The 21,664-nt window shown below is 40.1% G+C and overlaps 1 protein-coding gene across 1 annotated transcript in view; it reads right to left on the bottom strand.

Annotated features, from left to right (window-relative positions):
• Positions 1-16,583, bottom strand: part of limk2 (LIM domain kinase 2) — an 82,774-nt gene extending 66,191 nt beyond the window's left edge. The window contains 2 exon segments of the mRNA XM_034170289.1: positions 16,019-16,115; positions 16,296-16,583. Of these exon segments, the coding sequence (XP_034026180.1) occupies positions 16,019-16,115; positions 16,296-16,305 (107 nt within the window). The 5' untranslated portion in view covers positions 16,306-16,583.
• Between the last annotated feature and the right edge of the window lie 5,081 nt (positions 16,584-21,664).

Below are 21,664 nucleotides of genomic sequence, written 5' to 3'. Positions count from 1 at the left end.
TCAGTAGGTTAGAATAGTACTGTCCATTTATGGTTTGTCCCTTTTCAAGATAGCCCAAGAAAACAATGCCCTTGGCATCCCAGAAAACTGAAACCATGACCTTCCCCGCAGACGAAACGACCTTGGCCTTCTTTGGAGGTGGTGACCTTGGGTGTTTCCACTGCATTGATTGTTTTTTTGTCTCTGGTTCAAAGTGGTGAACCCAACACTCATCCTGGGTAAGAAAACGTTCCATGTAATTGGCTGGATCCTCTTCAAATTGCGCCACGTTTGCCTTCGACATGACTAGCCTGGTGCATTTCTGATCAGACATCAGAAGACGTGGCACCAACCAAGCTGACACCTTTGACATTCCAAGTTCTTCATGCAGAATGTGTTCAATTCTCTCATGGGATATTCCCACAGCATCTGCTAGCTGATTAATCGTCGATCGTCTGTTGTCCATCACCATTTCATGAACAAGGTCAATGTTTTTCTGGGTTGTGGCTGTTGCACGCCGCCCAGACCTTGGGTCGTCTTCAAGGCTCTCTCTGCCCCTCTTAAATTCAGCTGCCCACTTCTGCACTGTAGATATGGAGGGAGCTTCATCCCCTAATGTAGTAACCATATCCGCATGAATGTCCTTGGGCTTTAACACCTTCTTATGCAGGTACTTAATCACACCGCGATGCCAGATTTTGTCCATTTTTGCCGTTTCCCTCTACCACGAACTTTCAAACTTGGCTATGAACCACAAACTACCTCACAACCTGGAAGAAAATAACACAGTTAGTCATCAGAAGAGTTGAACTTAATGCATGCCAAGGTTTATTGAAATGGCATTTCTCCTTCTTGGTGAGCCTTAGAACTTTTCAGCCTACCCTTGTAAGTGAAGAGTTCACTTGTTCCGTGTCATCGGACGACACAGGTACGGCAGGAAATATACAGCTGTTTATCATCTAAATATCACGGACAAAGTGACAAGAATAACACTATGTAACAAATTTTTATTTTTGTTTTGTTCCTGGGTACACAGTGTGTTTTCCTAACCTGTTATGCCTTAAATAAATAGAAAATAGCTGTTATTGCACAGAAACTTTGCTTCTGTGAGCAGGACAATGATATTTTGAAATTTGTCTGTTTTCAAGAATATTCTCAATTCGCCTTCACTACTACTGCGTAGTCTTCTAGAATATTCTTTAACTGCTAGAACTGTCCAGAATTTTCTACAACCCCTGGCAATAATTATGGAATCACCCGGCCTCGGGGGATGTTCATTCAGTTGTTTAATTTTGTAGAAAAAAATAAGATCACAGACATGACACAAAACTAAAGTCATTTTAAATGGCAACTTTCTGGCTTTAAGAAACACTATAAGAAATCAGGAAAAAAAAAAAATTGTGGCAGTCAGTAACGGTTACTTTTTTAGACCAACAGAGGGAAAAAAATATGGACTCACTCAATTCTGAGGAATAAATTATGGAATCACCCTGTTAATTTTCATCCCAAAAACTAACACCTGCATCAAATCAGATCTGCTCGTTAGTCTGCATCTAAAAAGGAGTGATCACACCTTAGAGAGCTGTTGCACCAAGTAGACTGACATGAATCATGGCTCCAACAAGAGAGATGTCAATTGAAACAAAGGAGAGGATTATCAAACGCTTAAAAGAGGGTAAATCATCACGCAATGTTGAAAAAGATGTTGGTTGTTCACAGTCAGCTGTGTCTAAACTCTGGACCAAATACACACAACATGGGAAGGTTGTTAAAGGCAAACATACTGGTAGACCAAGGAAGACATCAAAGCGTCAAGACAGAAAACTTAAAGCAATCTTCTTCTTTGTCTTTCGGCTGTTCCCGTTAGGGGTCGCCACAGCAGATCAATCGTTTCCATCTCACCCTGTCCTCTGTATCTTCCTCTGTCACACCAACCACCTGCATGTCCTCTCTCAGCACATCCATGAACCTCCTCTTTGGTCTCCCTCTTCTCCTCCTGCCTGGTGGCTCCATCCTCAGCATCCTTCTCCCTATATACCCTGGGTCCCTCCTCTGCACATGTCCAAACCATCTCAATCTCGCCTCCCTGATTTTGTCTCCAAACCGTCCCACCTGAGCTGTCCCTCTGATATGTTCATTCCTAATCTTGTCCATTCTTGTCACTCCCAAAGAGAATCTCAACATCTTCAGCTCTGCCACCTCCAGCTCTGCCTCCTGTCTTTTTGTTAGTGCCACTGTCTCTAAACCATACAACATAGCTGGTCTCACTACTGTTTTGTAAACTTTCCCCTTCACTCTTGCTGATATTCTTCGGTCACAAATCACTCCTGCCACCTTTCTCCACCCTGCCTGCACTCTCTTCTTCACCTCTCTACCACACTCTCCATTACTTTGAACAGTTGACCCCAAATATTTAAACTCATCTACTTTCACCACTTCTACTCCTTGTAACGGCACTATTCCACTGGGCTCTCTCTCATTCACACACATGTACTCAGTCTTGCTTCTACTGACTTTCATTCCCCTTCTCTCCAAAGCATATCTCCACTTCTCCAGACTAGACTCAACTTGCTCTCTACTCTCACTACAGATCACAATGTCATCTGCAAACATCATAGTCCATGGGGACTCCTGTCTGATCTCATCTGTCAACCTGTCCATCAGCACTGCAAACAAGAAAGGACTCAGAGCTGATCCTTGGTGTAATCCCACCTCCACCTTGAATGAGTCTGTCATTCCGACTGCGCATCTCACCGCTGTCACATTATTCTTGTACATGTCCTGCACTACCCTAACATACTTCTCTGCCACTCAAGACTTCCTCATACAATGCCACAACTCTTCTCTTGGCACCCTATCATAAGCTTTCTAAGTCCACAATACACAATGTAACTCTTTCTGTCCTTCTCTGTACTTTTCAACAGTATTCTCAGAGCAAACATTGCATCTGTAGTGCTCTTTCTCGGCATGAAACCATATTGCTGCTCACAGATCTTCACCTGTTTTCTAAGTCTAGCTTCTACTACTCTTTCCCATAACTTCATGCTGTGGCTGATCAGCTTTATGCCTCTGCAGTTACTGCAGCTCTGCACATCACCCTTGTTCTTGAAAATAGGAACCAGCACACTTCGTCTCCACTCCTCAGGCATCCTCTCACTTTCCAAGATTTTATTAAACAATCTGGTTAGAAACTCTACTGCCATCTCTCCTAGACATTTCCATGCCTCCATTGGAATGTCATCTGGACCAACTGCCTTTCCACTCTTCATCCTCTTCATAGCAGCCCTCACTTCTTCCTTGCTAATCTCTTTTACTTCCTGATTTACTCTCACCACATCATCCAGCCTTTTCTCTCGCTCATTTTCTTTATTCATCAACTCTTCAAAATATTTCCCCCACCTTCTCAGCACACACTCCTCACTTGTCAGCACATTACCAAGTGCATCTTTTACCACCCTAACCTGCTGCACATCCTTTCCAGCTCTGTCCCTTTGTCTGGCCAATCGGTACAAGTCCTTTTCTCCTTCCTTACTATTCAACTTCTTGTACAGCTCGCAATATGCCTTTTCCTTTGCTTTTGCCACTTCTCTTCTCGCCTTACCCCGCATCTCCTTGTACTCCTGTCTACTTTCTTCATCTCTCCGACTATCCCAAAACTTTTTCGCCAACCTCTTTCTCCTTATGCTTTCCTGGACCTCTTCATTCCACCACCAAGTCTCCTTGTCTTCCTTCCACTGTCCAGATGTCATACCCAGTACTGCCCTAGCTGTCTCCCTCACCACATCTGCAGTACTTTTCCAGTTGTCCAAAATTGCTTCCCCTCCAACTAGTGCTTCTCTCACCTGCTCGCTAAATTTCACACAACAGTCTTCCTCCTTCAGCTTCCACCATCTGATCCTTTCTTGAGCTCTCACTCTCTTCTTCTTCTTTACCTCTAAAGTCATCCTACAAACAACCATCCTATGCTGTCTAGTGACACTCTCTCCTGCTACCACCTTACAGTCTGTGATTTCTTTTAGCTTGCATCTCCTATAAAGAATGTAGTCCACCTGTGTGCACCTTCCTCCACTCTTATATGTTACCCTGTGCTCCTCCCTTTTCTTAAAGTAGGTATTCACCACAGCCATTTCCATCCTTTTTGCAAAATCAACTACCATCTGTCCTTCCCCATTCCTATCCTTGATACCATATCTACCCATTACTTCCTCATTACCTCTGTTCCCTTCACCAACATGCCCATTGAAGTCTGCTCCTATCACCACTCTTTCATGCTTGGGCACAGTCTCCACCACCTCATCTAACACACTCCAGAAATCTTCTTTCTCCTTCATCTCACAACCTACCTGTGGGGCATATGCACTGATGATATTCATCATCACCCCTTCAATTTCCAACTTCACACTCATCACCCTGTCAGACACTCGCTTAACCTCCAACACACTTTTAACATACTCTTCCTTTAAAATGACCCCAACACCATTTCTCTTCCTGTCCTCACCATGGTACAACAACTTGTACCCACCGCCGATGCTCCTGCTCTTACTTCCCTTCCACTTGGTCTCTTGCACACACAATATGTCTACCTTTCTCCTCTCCATCATATCAGCCAGCTCTCTCCCTTTACCAGTCATACTACCAACATTCAAAGTCCCCACTCTCATTTCCACCCTTCTAGTTTTCTTCTTCTCCCGCTGTTCGTGGCAACGTTTTCCTCCTCTTCGCCCAGCAGTAGCCCAATTTCCACCGGCACCCTGTAGGGCAATAGCACCGGTGGCGGACGTTGTTAACCTGGGCCGCGACCGATCCGGTATGGGAATTCGATTCTGAGTCTGCATAGTTGGGTTGGCTTGTTTTACGCTGGATGCCCTTCCTGACGCAACCCTCCTCATTTATCCGGGCTTGGGACCAGCACTCAGAATGTACTGGCTGCACACCCCATGTGGCTGAGTTAGAAAACTTAAAGCAATATGTCTCAAAAAATCGAAAATGCACAACAAAACAAATGAGGAATGAAAAAAAAAACAAAAACAAGGTTACAATGGGCTAAGGAAAAGCAATCGTGGACTGTGGATGACTGGATGAAGTCATATTCAGTGATGAATCTCAAATCTGCATTGGGCAAGGTGATGATGCTGGAACTTTTGTTTGGTGCCGTTCCAATGAGATTTATAAAGATGACTGCCTGAAGAGAACATGTAAATTTCCACAGTCATTGATGACATGGGGCTGCATGTCAGGTAAAGGTACTGGGGAGATGACTGTCATTACATCATCAATAAATGCACAGGTTTACATTGATATTTTGGACACTTTTCTTATCCCATCAATTGAAAGGATGTTTGGGGATGATGAAATAATTTTTCAAGATGATAATGCATCTTGCCATAGAGCAAAAACTGTGAAAACATTCCTTGCAAAAGGACACATAGGGTCAATGTCATGGCCTGCAAATAGTCCGGATCTTAATCCAATTGAAAATCTTTGGTGGAAGTTGAAGAAAATGGTCTATGACAAGGCTCCAACCTGCAAAGCTGATCTGGCAACAGCAATCAGAGAAAGTTGGAGCCAGATTGATGAAGAGTACTGTTTGTCACTCATTAAGTCCATTCCTCAGAGACTGCAAGCTATTATAAAAGCCAGAGGTGGTGCAACAAAATACTAGTGATGTGTTGGAGCGTTCTTTTGTTTTTCATGATTCCATAATTTTTTCCTCAGAATTGAGTGATTCCATATTTTTTCCCTCTGCTTCGTCTAAAAAAGTAACCGTTACTGACTGCCACAATTTTTTTTCCTGATTTCTTATAGTGTTTCTTAAAGCCAGAAAGTTGCCATTTGAAATGACTTTAGTTTTGTGTCATGTCTGTGATCTGCTTTTTTCTAGAAAATTAAACAACTGAATGAACATCCTCCGAGGCCGGTGATTCCATAATTTTTGCCAGGGGTTGTAGAAGTTTCCAGAATTATCTAGAAATTTCAAGAAACTTTTAGAACTTTCTAGAACGTAAAAAAATAAATAAATAAAATCAAAGTTTGTGCTGAATGTAGTCATTTTTCCATAGACTTTAGACATAAGCAGTTGAAATATAACACTTAGAACCCAGGAACAAAAATTGTGTTACATAGTGTAATCAAAACCAGTTACTTATGGAAGGAAAAATCGTCTCCCTTGTTCCTCCGTTTGTGGCTTTGCCAACATGCGCAGCTTTCGGGCATATTCCACCTGTTTCTTGAACTTCTATGCACGCAAATCACTAACTTGCCTGGAATTAAAATGGCGATCATGCCTCCTTGTTGGCACACGGCTCAGCACTACTGCACTCTCTAGTTCTTATATACAGCTCCAAGGTCCACACTAACAAGCAGCAAGAGCGACGTCTACTTTAGATGACCTGAAAGACACATGACATATTTAAAGCAAAGCAGTGTGTTTGTGTATTTTTAAAAAATGCTGTGTACTGATCCCAAGGGGAGCAAACACTGGCTGCTCGCTCTATCTTGCAAAGGAAGTGAGAGGAAGCGTGCACTTTTTGGTGAATCAAGTTTGATTTATCCTATACGGATGACTCACCCCCCCCCCCCCCCCCCTCAAAAAACAAACAAACAAAAAAAAACCCTACACGACAAGAACACCACAAAGGCATTTTGGGGCTGATATATTGGATTCGATCAGTTTTCTTCTATGTGTCAACAGGACGCTGGGCATCCTGTTGACACATGCAGGTTTTGAAGAAATCAATGTGGAAAAGCCGCACTCTGCACCCCAGGAACATAACTGGAACCTGTTCTTAAGAGCAGAACAACACCTCATTCCTAAAAAGCCACCTGATAAGAAAAAGCAAGACCAATCTCTGTTGTAGAAAATGTGAAACATGCACACACTCAGATGGTTGCTGAATGAACACTGCAATGGTACAAACTTCATAAACAGCAAAAAGGTAAACATTACTCATTTCCTTAAATCCACATACCTTCTGAAACAGATTCCTTTGTTGGCGTGAAGTGGCAGCGTCAGCCTTAAAGAGCTGTGTACGGAGAGTTTTGCTTTTTATGGTTTCTTATCTTAGGGCATGTGCCTGTTGTGTTCTTTAAAACTACCTCTCTTTAACAAGTGAAGGGTGAGATACTTTTCTGCCTATTTATAGCAAGACGTAAAGTTAAAGATATATGATTATAAAAGAAATATATGGAAGAAAAAAGACATCAAGTGCCTGTTTTTCCATCTCTGCACAACAACATTTAGACACATTTCACAGAAGTGCAATTTTATATTTTATTGCAGTACCAAGTACCAAAGAGCACAACTCATTGCAGAATATATTAAACAATGACATTGTTTGTTTTCTACACTTTCAGGAACAGCTTAAACATTCCCAGGAGAACAAAGGATTCTGCAGCGTCTGAGATGGTGGACTCGCGTCTCTGAATCGCTGTCTAGGAATGTACAACACAGCAGCGCACTGTTACCTATAGACCTCAATAAACACCAGCACGTTTACTGGAACAAGAGTGATTTCACCATTAAAGAATGTTATACAAGCGAGATGTGTAAGAAGGGCAGCAAGTGGCAGCATGTGGACAATAGATAAAAGAATGCAAAGTAATGCATAATGTTGCTTTAACTGTACAAAGTCTTAACTGCACAAATAAAGAAATGTCTTGCAAAATTGTCAGCAGTGTGTTTACAAATCCAATGCTGATAAGTATGGCTGCCACTAATTATTTCTTTGATCAATAATTATGTAGACTAAAAAAAAATGCAAGTCAGATTGATAGACAGCATGAAATTTATACACCCCCCCCCCACCCAGGATACAAAAAGTCAAGTTATTATTTTTTTTTTTATGTAATTGCTGTAATGCAAGAGTTCATCTAAAACTGCAGAATGCAGATCCTGGGACCACAGAGTGTTTTTGCATGTTAAACAAGAGCAATCCAAGATTTCTGACATCCACCAAGGGTTGACTAGCAACAGTTTTTTTTCCCTGTTTTATTTATTTGTTTTTTGTTGAGCTAATATTAGGATTACCTAATAAATGGTGTGTCTTTGTAGTCGCAGAAACCGATGGACAGATAGAAGATATCTATACAAACTATACAATATTACAGAGAATTACAAAGTATATAGAATAAGAATAGGGCTATTATGCTATGTATGTAGAGCGTATGTAATATGAATGAACATTTTTCCTTATTTTTTAACAAACAAAAATATATTGCATTGATTTATTCAGTTTAATATTGTTTAAAAGAATAACAGGCATTACCTTCTTTTTTCAAATACAGGGTTATAAAATGTCATTTTTATTATGACATCATTTTATATTACCTCATAAGACAGTACAGTAATTCCTTAACCTACAAGTTGTAGGATAAGGAAATATATATTCTGAAAATCTGTTTGTTATCAATATGGACAGAGTTTACTGAATGACATTGACTAGAAGATGAATAATCTGTTCTTTAATGTTTTGATTGTAGAAAATTGTATTATGTATTTTTTTCCCTTCACAAAGGGAATTACACACTGTTGTTGAGCCATGAATTACACTTACTTTTATTTAATTACTTCTTTTGGAAAATTGTGTTAAATTAGATATTTTGCTATGACTGTAGATCTTATATACCTAACCCTAATTTGTAGCCAAGTTAACATTGGGGTATATGTCTGTTGAAATGCACGGGAATGTCCCAAATTGCACCATTTTCTAGACAAAAAAATGGTGCAATTTGGTCTCCCAGACCCCCCCCCCCCCCCCCCCCCCCCCCCCGCGGAGGAATTCCGCACGTCGCGGCGGTGCCGCATGGCGCAAAGCAACGCCATGATGAAGCCTCACAGGACATGTTTGTCCATGTTCCTTTCAGTTCAACTCATGAAAAATGGGAGCCATTTTCATGAGTTGAACTCAAAGATCTAAAAGATTTTCTATATCAGCAAAAGAAATGAAGTTAAGATCCGCACAGCTGGTTAGCTCCCAACAAATCTTTAATAGCACCAAGGCTGACGTTTCGGGCCTAGCCCTTCATCAGACATAATGATTGTGCCTGGACGCACCTGTTTATATACTGACATAGATTAGCGACACGTGAAAAAAAGAAAGAAAAAAAAAAACCCACACATTTAACGCGTATAAACACACATATTTGTACTCTTTTTACAGTCATAAACATCAGGTATATACCATCATAAAATACTGTAAAAAACTATTGGTCAATAGACCAAAAAAGGACAGTGCATCCATCTGGTGCAAATATAATCGACACAAGATGCTCGAATGGAACATTAAGTCTGTATAAAAGTATTTTGAGCAACAGTGAACACCACAACAGGGGCATGTTAGCAAAAGACAACAATATTGACACTGGAGTGGTAATGACAAAGCTGCATAGGAGAATCACAAAAAAGGTCCGATATCAAAATCCTTGTTGAGTCCTTTAGGATTGAGAGTGTCCAGAGTGTAGATCCAATAACTTTCTCTTTTGAGTAAATTTTGATTAATATCACCGCCACAGTTCGTGAGTTTTACTTGTTCTATCCCATTGTATCTTAGTGTGCTCACATTATGTTGAGCTTGTGTGAAGTGAATGGCTACTGAACACCTCGCATTGTTTTTAAGAGGGCACCTAATTTGAATTCCATGCTTGTCCGTGCAAACCTGCATCCGCGTTGTCAACCACATTTTTTACAAGCGACACCATATGGCAATTACAGATGTGGCCACTGTGCCCAATGTAACTTTACTCATAAAACTCAAACATTCCTACATCCTAGGACTGGTAAAACCTTTAGAATCTGTGGCATTATTACATGTAACACTGCTAATGTTATGTACATGTTAAAATGCCCTTGTGGCTTAGCCTACATTGGGAAAACAACAAGACCTCTTAAAAATCAGAATATTGGAGCACAGATCAAATATTCGTAACAAAGACAATAAAAGTTCAGTAGCCATTCACTTCACACAAGCTCAACATAATGTGAGCACACTAAGATACATTCGGATAGAACAAGTACAACTCATGAACTGTGGCGGTGATATTAATCAAAATTTACTCAAAAGAGAAAGTTATTGGATCTACACTCTGGACACTCTCAATCCTAAAGGACTCAACGAGGATTTTGATATCAGACCTTTTTTGTGATTCTCCTATGCAGCTTTGTCATTACCACTCCAGTGCCAATATTGCTGTCTTTTGCTAACATGCCCCTGTTGTGTTGTTCAGTGTTGATCAAAATGCTTTTATACAGACTTAATGTTCCATTCGAGCATCTTGTGTCGATTATATTTGGACCAGATGGATGCACTGTCCTTTTTTGGTCTACTGACCAATAGTTTTTTTTTTTTTTTTTTTTACAGTATTTTATGATGGTATATACCTGATGTTTATGACTATAAAAAGAGTACAAATGTGTGTGTTTATACGTGTTAAATGTGTGTGGTTGTTTTTTTTGTTCACGTGTCACTAATCTATGTCAGTATATAAACAGATGCGTCCAGGCACAATCATTATGTCTGATGAAGGGCTAGGCCCGAAACGTCACCTTTGGTGCTATTAAAGATTTGTTGGGAGCTAACCGGCTGTGTGGATCTTTACTTAATTTTATTTGTGCTACTCTTCTGCCTGACTCTGCACGCCAATACAGACCCGGATGTGTGTGTCATTTCGCTATATTTTATATCAGCAAAAGACCCATTTCTCTCAAATGTTGTTCACAAATCTGTCTAAATCTGTTAGTGAGTACTTCTCATTTGCTGAGATAATCCATACCACCTCACAGGTGTGGCATATGAAGATGTTGATTAGACAGCACGACTATTGCACAGGTGTGCCTTAGGCTGGCCACAATAAAAATCCACTCTGAAATGTTCAGTTTTATCACACAGCACAATGCCACATATGCTGCAAGTTTTGAGAGAGTGTGTAATTGGCATGCTGACTGCAGGAATGTCCCCCAGAGCTGCTGCCTGTGAACTCAATGTTCATTTCTCTACCATAAGCCATCTCCAGAGCAGTTTCAGAGAATTTGGCAGTACATCCAATCGGTCTCACAACCACAGACCACGTGTAACCACACCAGCCCAGGACCTCCACATCCAGCATGTTAACCTCCATGATCATCTGAGACCAGCCACACGGACAGCTGCTGCAACAATCGATTTGCAGAACCAAAGACTTTCTGGACAAACCGTCAGAAACCATATGAGGGGAGCTCATTTACATGGTCGTCATCCTCTTCGGGGTATCCATCTGACTGCAGTTCGTCGCCGTAGCCGACTTCAGTGGGCAACTGCTCACATTCGATGGCGTCTGGCTGCTGACCAGCTTTATGCAAAGGAGACTGTTGCACTGTGTGAGGCAGATAGTGGTCACACCAGTTACTGACTTGTTTTCTGACCTCCCCCCAATAAAGCAAAACTGCACATTTCAGAGTGGCCCTTTATTGTGGCCAGCATAAGGCACACCTGTGCAACACTCATGCTGTCTAATAGCATTAAGGTTTGGAGCAAGCCTCCGACACCAATGTAATTCAAGTATAGGAAAATACTGTAGCATTTTACGATACTGGAGAGAAGCCACGTCTGTGAAACTGCTCAAGTGCTGCATGCTCTCTGCTCTGTTTACTGCTGAGCGTGAGGAACTGAACTGAAGCCGACCTGTTTGTTCCGCAGTCCTTCAGTATTAATCCAGAGTTCCTCGCATGAGCGCTGCTGATGATACATTTAGAAATGTACAGTTTATTTTACAGTTGAAAGGTTTTGTGTTTCCAAAAACATCCAAGTTTGCTCTTAGCAGGAAAATGGCGAGCGAGGGAGCACGAGAGAAACAACTTCTTTTTGCTCCAATACTTGCTTTGACAATGTAAACATATGCTTCCCATGTCAATAAAGCTCCACTGAAATTGAAGAGAGCGAGACTGAGAGCAAGAGACAGTGAGAGAGAGAGAATGCGGTCTTTTCTCTTTTAAGTCTATAAAAATAAGTCTATAAATAAAAGTTCTTAATTCTTTCACCAAAACATCAAATCTAGGCTTCCATCTTAGATGTACCTTCTGGCAAATTGTAGCTGAACTTTCAGGTCTTCTTTTTAAGAAAATCCTCCTCTAAAACACTTCATGAAACTGTATAACTGCAAAATATCCTCATAAAATCAACAATAATGATAATAATATTAAAGCAAACAGCTCTGGTATCAGAATAGTATTGGTATCGGCTGATATCCAAATTCAGTTATCAGGATCGGATCGGAAGTGGAAAATGTGGATCAGTACATCCCTAATCAGCATCTTGATAGGCCACACCTGTGAGATGGATGGATTATCTCATCAAAAGAGAAGTGCTCACTAACACAGATTTAGACAGATTTGTGAACAGTATTTGACACAGAAATAGGTCTTTTGTGTGTATAAAAAATGTTTTAGATCTTGGAGTTCAGCTCATAAAAAATGGGAACAACAGTAAGTGTTGCATTTATATTTTTGTTCAGTGCATATTATACACATAAATGTTTGAGTTCAATGGTACGACTATTTCATGAGGTGAAAGCTGGAACATACCATTCAACATGGCAAGTTGAATGGTTTGTTCCAGCTTTCACCAAATTAAATATTCTTACGATTGAAAGAATGTAAAAACATTTATTATTTCTTTTATATAACGGCTAAAACAGATCCTTGTCATTTGATATTATATTATTAAATTATAAACAACAGAAAAGGGATTTACATTTTGGTGCGTCACTGCACTAACTTTGTGTACTTCCAAAAGAAAAAAAAAAGAAAAAAGACTTTATGTACCTCCTCACAGCGAAAAATCACATCAGAAATTTGTCCAGCTTTGGTGCATCACTGCTGCTCTGACATCAACAATCCAACACAAACTTTAAATAGGAGTCCAAAAATAAGCAAAAAGAATCACAGCAGAAATTAGTCCAACTTTTCATACTAACTTCCTCCTAACAGCTCTTCATGCCCACAGATGGCTTACAGTGCAGTGGATTTGTTGTGTGTGTGTTCGGAGAATTAGCACCGTCAATTAGCTCCCCCAAATCGTCGCCCGTCAACAAAACAAACTCTGCATGTTTAGCTAAACGCTGCCCACACTAGGTGATAAGGTTCGCAAACATATGGATCCAAATTTGCATTCTAAATGAAACGCAACACAAATGGGACTAATAATCCATGTCACGTGACATACAAAGCACCAATCAAATGACAAGGATCCACTCAACTGTTATACAAATATATATATTCCATTCAGCACACAGAAAGATGCTATGCTATCAGGGTGCAAACTTCTTCCTTCTGCTGGGCTTCTATTCTGTATCTTCTGGCACTTTATCCAGCAATTCCACCTGTGGTGAACCATACAGGCAAGTACATACCGGTGCGCAAGGCAGTGAACAAATTACTGACATGCACCAGGGCAATATTGAAACTGGCCTTCATGCATCATTTTGCAATCCTGGAACCAGGATCTGGAGGACCTACAGACCGTCAGAGACATTTAATAGTCCCTGCAGATGTGCAGTAACTTTAAAGTACTATGTAAATTGAAAAAGAAACTTTGTTTTGTCAGTGTAATATCACAGGGATGTATCTGCCTTCTACTGGGTGCTAGTGGATGCTGGATGGAGGACAGAATATTAAGAACAGCTGTGGCTGTGCTCGTCAGACCTGGTGTTGCAGATTGAACGGTCCACCCCTAAAAATTGGTCCGCGATGCCTCCTATGTGCATCTGATATTTTGGAGCTCAGCCGTTCATCTAAGACAGAGTCTCTTCACCCAAAGCGATCAAATGGATTTATGTTACTATTAACCATCAGATGACAAGATAAAACCTCTTAAATTATTCTAAAGTCAGTTTTAAGCAGAAACGAGGTGATACTCTGTGACGCTTTGAAATGACTGACGTGCAATGAACACATCAGCTAGCAGTTCCTGTAGCCGCGGCGCTCTGATCGCTTCCTTCGTCTTTTATGATGAAATAATGCTGAATTTATGTGGAAATGATTGCTGTACAAAAGCTTCAGATATCTGTTGCTGAGAGAGATGATGACTGGAGTGCACTTTTAAGCAGAAACGACATGATAATCCTTGAACCGCGGCTAATGACGCATGCGCAGAGAAGGCAGAGTGGACTGATTTTTAGGAGGGACCGTTTGGTCTGTGACACCAGTACTCCCTACCCAATGGCGCCTGCCTTCACATAAAGTATCAGCTAAACGAGGCCTCATTACATCATCAACTGTTTCAAAACAAATATTTCTAAATATCCCACATGATATGCCACCACTAATTCTGAAACATAATAAAACCAGTGAATGAACAGAGCACACCACCACAGGGTCTATACGTGCACTCACATATACGAGTACTGTCTGTTTCACAAAGTGGCTGCAAAAACAGTTTTTTTTTCTCCTCTCACCTACATTCAGATACACCAGACTCAGTTTTCAAAATCCTGTTTTATGCTGCATCAGTCACCTTCAAATATAGCTGTAACACTTTCATCAATTCAAGTCTGGGAGTATGCAATGGTGTTACACTTCACCACATCTACAGCACCCCATACCACTTCTGGACTGGAGTCCTGGACTGCCACCAGTCAGGTCGGCAAACGGTCCATCGTCACCTCTTGACAGTGACCATCTATCAAGTTAGTGCCCCCTTGACCTTCCTCCAGCCACTAGGGTCCTCAACACTCAAGCACTTATGTCCTGGATCATGCACACAGAAATGTGCCACGTGGCCAAAATGTCAAAACTGATGCCATCTAATCATGCCAGATATTAATGGCATGATTGTCTCTCCATGCATCTGAGCTGAGCTCAGCTGGCTGCTGGAGTCTGCAGGTCTGCAGCCATACAGCCTTGGGCTGCTGCATGTCAGCGCAGGACATCTCATTTTGGGAGGAAAAAAACAAAAACATTTTTGATCGACTGCAGTTTATTGTTTGTAATACGTTTGGAAAGATGTGTCATTTGATTTAAACGGTGATTTGCTTTGAAGTTATTAATTCTGTGTGGCGCAGCGTTTGTAGCAACAGAACGGAGGACGATTCTTGTTTCTTTCTCGCAACAAGACAGGAGTCCCAGTTAAGCCCCTTTCACATTGGCGTATTTGTAGAGCTGCGTATTGCGGCGCTGTGTTTCATTTAAATACGCCCGAAGTGCGTGTGTACTCAGCCTTTTTCCGTGTTCGTGGATCTGCTTGCAGCTGCGTGTTCGCTTTTTAATGTGTGCACACAGGCGCATGTAGCCCTTGCCGCTATTTAAAACCTGTTCCCTCCTGTCGACTGTACAGAACACGTCACTGCACTTGGAAAATGGTGGACTGTATCATGAGGTTTTTACAGTTATGTAGCCAAAGCTGATATTTTCTGCCTCTGTGGAAATGCGCTCTGTTCTCTACTGCTCGGTGTGGTGCGGCTCAGAAACAATCATTTAATATTATTATTATTTTTATTATTATTATTTTTTGTCTTGGTGGATCATTTTCACTGTGTACAGATGCTGCTGAGTCTGGCTGTGGTAAAGGCTGCTGTGAATGAAGTGCTGTGACTCTAAACTTTTAAAGCTCTGGTTGCTCCGATCAGGTCCACTGATTTGATCAGACCTGATCTATCAGGGCGTCTGATGATCACACCGACACGCAGAGATGAGGCTTTTATTTGGATGACTGAAAACATCAAGATGAATAAAGCCTTCTGCCATTTTAATAGCACAATTTTGGCCAATTAAACTGGCAGAGCTGGGTCTGTCAGATGTCAGAAGATCCACAAGCAGGAATGACCTACTGCATGTGATGCATTTTGTGCACAAAAACAACCGCAAGTTACTGAAATTCAACCTAGATCACGTTTGAGCAGCAAGAAAAATAAAAGCTTCTGGGATTACCCACAAGGCCATTTGTGAGCACAACCGAGAGAGAAAGCCAAAGAAAGGCAACAATTGTGTCCATTTCATCGCAAACTCTCCCACGCGTTTCTATGAGGACAAAGCAGTCACAAGCTGATCGCAGCTCTGAAATCATAAGCTTACTGAAAGCAGGCGTTGTGCCAGGCGTCCTGCAGGACTGTGATGCGAAAAGAATCTTGAATTCTTCCTCCACATCCCGCACAGAAACATTCGTCTGCACCTATAAAATGGAACAAATCTTAAAATGCACCTGAAGAGAAAACAGCTACCGACTAGACACAGACAAACAGGTATGTTCGACGGCACTCCCAGACTGCAGCACACAGGCGAGTTAATAACTTATAAACATGTAAAAGTACGGTCATTCGGTCATAACGTAACAACCACAAGCATTCCTCACCTTCCTCCATCGACTTCTCGAGAACGTCGTCGATATTCCGACACTTTTTACAAAGTTTTCATGCTGAAGCAGGAGAGCCGAGATGAGCCGCCTGAAAGTTTCATTCCTGTCCGTCGTCCAACCAGGACTTTGAAGCTCGTATGAATACACAGGAGAGAGAGGAAAAAAAAATCCCTGTAATGCTCCACAAAAGAAGGTCCTAACTCCTGTAATGTAGAAGAAAGTTGTTTCTCGCCGCTGGCAGGACAACTGACGTCATGCTCCAGATTCCTGTAGGGCGAGCGGAAGGACTCGGCAGCACCTGGAAGCACGAGAACAATGTGGCTTGTTCCAAAGCCCAAAAGAGCAACAGCAGCACCACCTACCGACTACATGACTGTACTGCATAGTGACGCCGCTGCTCAAACTTCAAAGAAAAACCCAAATCTATTTAAAAATTAACTAGTTAAGTAACATCTCACAAGTCACTTCTTGTGGTTTCGTTAAGCTTCATGGATTTTTTCCCTCTTTTTCATAACTGAACTTTGAATATTCCAAGATTGGGTTATTTTCCCCCGGAATGGTGGCGGGTTTAATGATCACTCTGTCCGTTCTGTCATCAGCTGGTGGACACTGGTTTAGCCCCCTGGTGGTTTGTCTCATTCATACCTGCAAATGCACAGACGGTGATCTAATATGTATTATGTGTAACGGAGTAGATTTGTGCCTGTTAAATTATGGCAAAAAGTGCAACACCGCGATCTAGTGGCGCAGTGGTGGACTTGGGTAAAGCACGGAGAAAAGACTTCACATAGTGCGTCCTCTTTTATGGGCCGGGATAATTAATTATTTTCTTTACATTTTACCGTGTCATGTACTCATTACAACCTACGTCAACCGTTTTGAGCACTTACTGTGAGTTATTGGACTGTTAAATGATTTTTAGAGACTTGTTAAATATGCTAAACTAGCTTAAATGTTTTCTCTCGTGGCAGGTGTGTTCAGATTGTCCCGACACTGACACAATCTTTTCCGCACCACTTTGGTGCTATATGCTGTGTTGCAGGTAATGTGTTTTTCATTTTTTTTCTTAAATGTAACTTTTGATGGGGCAGCACGGTGGTTTAGTGGTTAGCACTGTTGCCTCACAGCTAGAAGGTCATGGGTTCAATTCCCGCCTGTGGCCTTTCTGTGTGGAGTTTGCATGTTCTCCCCGTGTTTGCGTGGGTTTCGTCCGGGTGCTCCGGTTTCCTCCCACATCCAAAGACATGTGGGTTAGGTGGAGGTGTGTCTGTGGGTGTGTATGTGTTTTTGTCTGTTTGTGGCCCTGTGACAGACTGGTGTCCTGTCCTGGGTGTACCTCACTCTCTGACTGCTGGGATAGGCTCCAGCCTCCCGCGACCATTAATTGGACAAAGCGGTTGAAGGTGTGTGTGTGTGTGTGTGTGTGTGTGTGTGTGTGTAACTTTTCATGATGTCTTATTTTGCATATCAGCCTGTGTGAACAGCTTTTATTTGTCCAAGGCTCACATTTGTTCATCCAGTTCTGAATTTAACATTTAACCCGTTTTGCCCTACTGGTAACAATTGTTGCCAAAGTGTATCACTGTCATTTTCTACTCACAATAAAAAATCTCAAAGGTACTAATGCAACTTTTTCCATTTATAAAAACAAAACAAAGCAAAATCGGGGCATAAATGGGTTAAATGCTAATGAGCCATGGTAAGCTACCTCATGGTAGATGTTGATTGTGTTCTTCAGACATTTCATGTCACATAACGATTATGTGGGGATTAATAATTTATGATGATGGCATAACAATACACTATACGATCACACTAGGTTGTATTTTTTATTTTATATGAACAGATTTCTGTATTTTATTGCAATGATTGACTTAATTACTGTTCATACAGAGAAAAGAGGACTTCGCTGTGGTATGTTCAAATTGTCCTGACACAATCTTTCCCACACCACTGTAGTGCTATATGCTGTGTTGCAGAAAAGAAGACTTCACTGTGGACAGTGTCATAATTAAAAAACAAAAAAACATAATCCACATGGTCATCGTCTGTGGAAGCTGCATCTTACAGACAGCTGTCACCAGTCACATATGTCGCGGACATGAATGAGTGAAGCTCATGACTTGGATGACTTTTTAAACCATGGATAACTAAGGGGCTTCAGAGGGCATGTAAAAAGAAAACCGTACTATATAAACAATTCATAAAACTACGAACTAAGGAAGCTGAAAGTAAGTATAAAACATATAAGAATAAGTTAATCAATATCATGAGACTCAGTAAAAAATATATTATAATGAGTTACTTGTCAAAAATAGAAATAATATCAAAAACACATGGAACATTAAATGAAATAGTAAAAAAGAATAGAGTAACTAGAGATTATCCTTCATTTTTTCAGAGTAACAACTACATCACGATTGATAATGACGAGTCTGTTGCTGAACACTTTAATGAATACTTCGTTAATGTGGGTAAAAATCTTGCCAGTAAAATTGACTCATCAACTAATAACTTCTGGGTAAATAATTCAATGTTTAACAAATCTGTTTCAATGTTCATTGGTGGTACTCATGAAAGGGAAATACTTGATCTGGTTCATGGTTCAAAAAGTAAGAAATCAACTGATTTTAATAATTTGGATATGGATTTTTTATAAAAAAAAGTTATTGATTGTATAGTAAAACTGTTCAATTATATTTGCAATATGTCACTAAGTACTGGTAAATTTCCTTCTCAAATGAAAATAGCCAAAGTAATTCCTCTATTTAAAACTGGTGACAAACACACATTTTCTAATTATAGACCTATATCACTCCTGCCACAATTTTCCAAAATTTTGGAAAAAAATTTGCTAAAAGATTAAATGATTATTTACTGAAGCATAACGTCATTTGTGAAGAACAGTATGGATTCAGAAGGTCTCGAACTACATCACATGCTTTGATGGACTTTGTGGAAAGTATAGCAACTGCAATTGACAATAAACAATACACAATAGGTGTTTTTTTTTTATTTACAGAAAGCGTTTGACACAATTAACCATGGAATACTATTAATTAAACTGCAGAAATATGGAATCAGAGGTCTGGCATATGAATGGATAGCTAGTTATTTACAAGGCAGATTTCAGTATGTTCAATTCAATAATACAAATTCTGAACTCAGGGATGTCACATGTGGGGTGCCGCAGGGCTCAGTGCTGGGTCCTTTGTTGTTTATAATCTATATAAATGATATAAGTTGGGTGTCGAGTTCACTGAGATGTGTCCTTTTTGCGGATGATACAACTGTTCTGTAGTGGTGAAAATCTTGAACAGCTTCTGGACATAGTGGAGAAAGAACTGGAAAAATTTAAGGTTTGGTTTGACGCTAATAAGTTGTCACTCAACCTTGGGAAAACTAAATGTATTATATTTGGAAATAAACAGGCACCAAAATGTAAAAATTTAACTATAAACAATAAGGAAATTGAGTTAGTAACAGAGAATACATTTTTAGGTGTTATAATTGATAATAAACTTAGCTGGAAACCACATATAAATTATGTGAAATCAAAATTGTCAAAAACTATAGCCATTTTGTATAAAGCCAAAGACCTACTGCCGCAAGAAGGGTTACTTACTTTATATCATTCTCTGATGGTACCATATATGACATATTGTGTTGAGTCATGGGGAAACACTTACAAATCAAATACCAATCCAATATTCCTTTTGAAAAAACGAGCCATACGAATCATCTGCAATAAACAATATCGTGAACCAACTCATTCTCTATTTGTGTCTTTAAATTTATTAAAATTCATAGATTTGGTCGATTACATTACAATTCAAACTTTATTTCGAGCGAAAAACCAAGCCTTACCGAGACATGTCCAGAGTCTGTTCCGATTGAGGGAATCCAGATATAGTTTAAGAGGTTGTGCAATTTTTATGAAACCACGAGTAAGAACAAATGTAAAGGGTTTTTGTGTCTGTGGTTGGGGTGAGGAAATGGAACAAATGTTCAACAGAGGTTAGAATGAGTAGTACCTTAGTAAGATTTAAGAAACTACTCAAAAAGAACATTATGTCTAAGTATCATAAAGAAGCAAATATAATTTGATTTATATGGAATGTTCAATTTATAAGTGGGACTTATTGTATATTTGAATGTGTGGGTATGTATATGCGTATGTAGATATATAGATATGGGTAGGTGTATATGTATATAAGTGACTGTATATATTTATGTTTGTAAAGTATATACGTATGTATATAGGTATATATGGCACAGCCCAAGCAGAGGGTCACCCCCAAGAGCCTGGCCTGCTTGAGGTTTCTTCCTTATAGGGAGTTTTTCCTCACCACAGTTGCCTAGTGCTTGCTCTGGGGGTTGGTAAGGTCAGTCCTTACTGGCGTAAAGTGCCTTGATTCGATTTTCTTGTGATCTGGTACTATATAAATATAATTATAAGTGAATAGTATATTGATGTGTATGTCTGTGTGTCGACATGTAGTAGTGAATTTGTATTTATGTAAATATGACTGATTAGAGTTGTTGGACTTGTACTAGCAGGGGTGGGCGCTAATAAGCTTTGCTTCAGCCCACACCCTTTCGGACTCACTAGTTTTGTCTGTGTTTGTTTGTGGAATTGTTAATTTTTTTCTATTTGAATATTTTGTGCGCCGAATAAAAAAACTTTGTCAAACTTTGTCAAACTCTTCAGCATCTCACCATGTCATTTAGGTGTAGGGACGGGTATTGATGAGATTTTATTGATGACATTACCAATTCCGCTTATTGATCCGATTCCTTATCAATTCCCTTATCAATACCCTTTGTGAATTTTCTGTGTACTAAAAGTAAGCTTTACAGGTTTTCTATGTCAACAACATTTTAGAGTCTTAAAGTAGATAAATATGAAATTGGTCACTGGATCCTTGATCTCTGGACTTAAATAAACTCTACATGGTGGATCCTTGATTTCTGGACATACATAGAAATAAACAAAATCTGTAGTTTTGTCAAAGCATTTCCTTTCAGACATTAATGGCATGAATGTTACTCCATACCTCTGAGCTCAGCCAGCTGCGCTGCACGTCAGCATCAATCAGAATCGCCTTTATTGTCATTGTAATTTACATTGCAACAAGATTGGCGTGCAACTCCAAAAGGTGCTTTTCTGAGGTGCAAGTAATTGTTAGCCAAATAAAGATAATGAAATTTAACAAAATAAGTTATTTAAATATATGTACAACTAAAATAAATGTGGACAAAGTAAAATGTAAAACAAGAATTATGTAATTCATAAAGAATGTTGGGATATTATTCGCCATCTTTGGATGGTTTTCCGTCTTTTTGTAAATTCTTGCCGTCTGAAA

The sequence above is a fragment of the Thalassophryne amazonica genome, chromosome 5, assembly GCF_902500255.1.
Source record: "Thalassophryne amazonica chromosome 5, fThaAma1.1, whole genome shotgun sequence".
In the NCBI taxonomy this organism is placed as follows: domain Eukaryota; kingdom Metazoa; phylum Chordata; class Actinopteri; order Batrachoidiformes; family Batrachoididae; genus Thalassophryne; species Thalassophryne amazonica.
The sequence above is the reverse complement of the archived record's forward strand: the minus strand, read 5'-3'. Positions and strand labels throughout refer to the sequence as shown.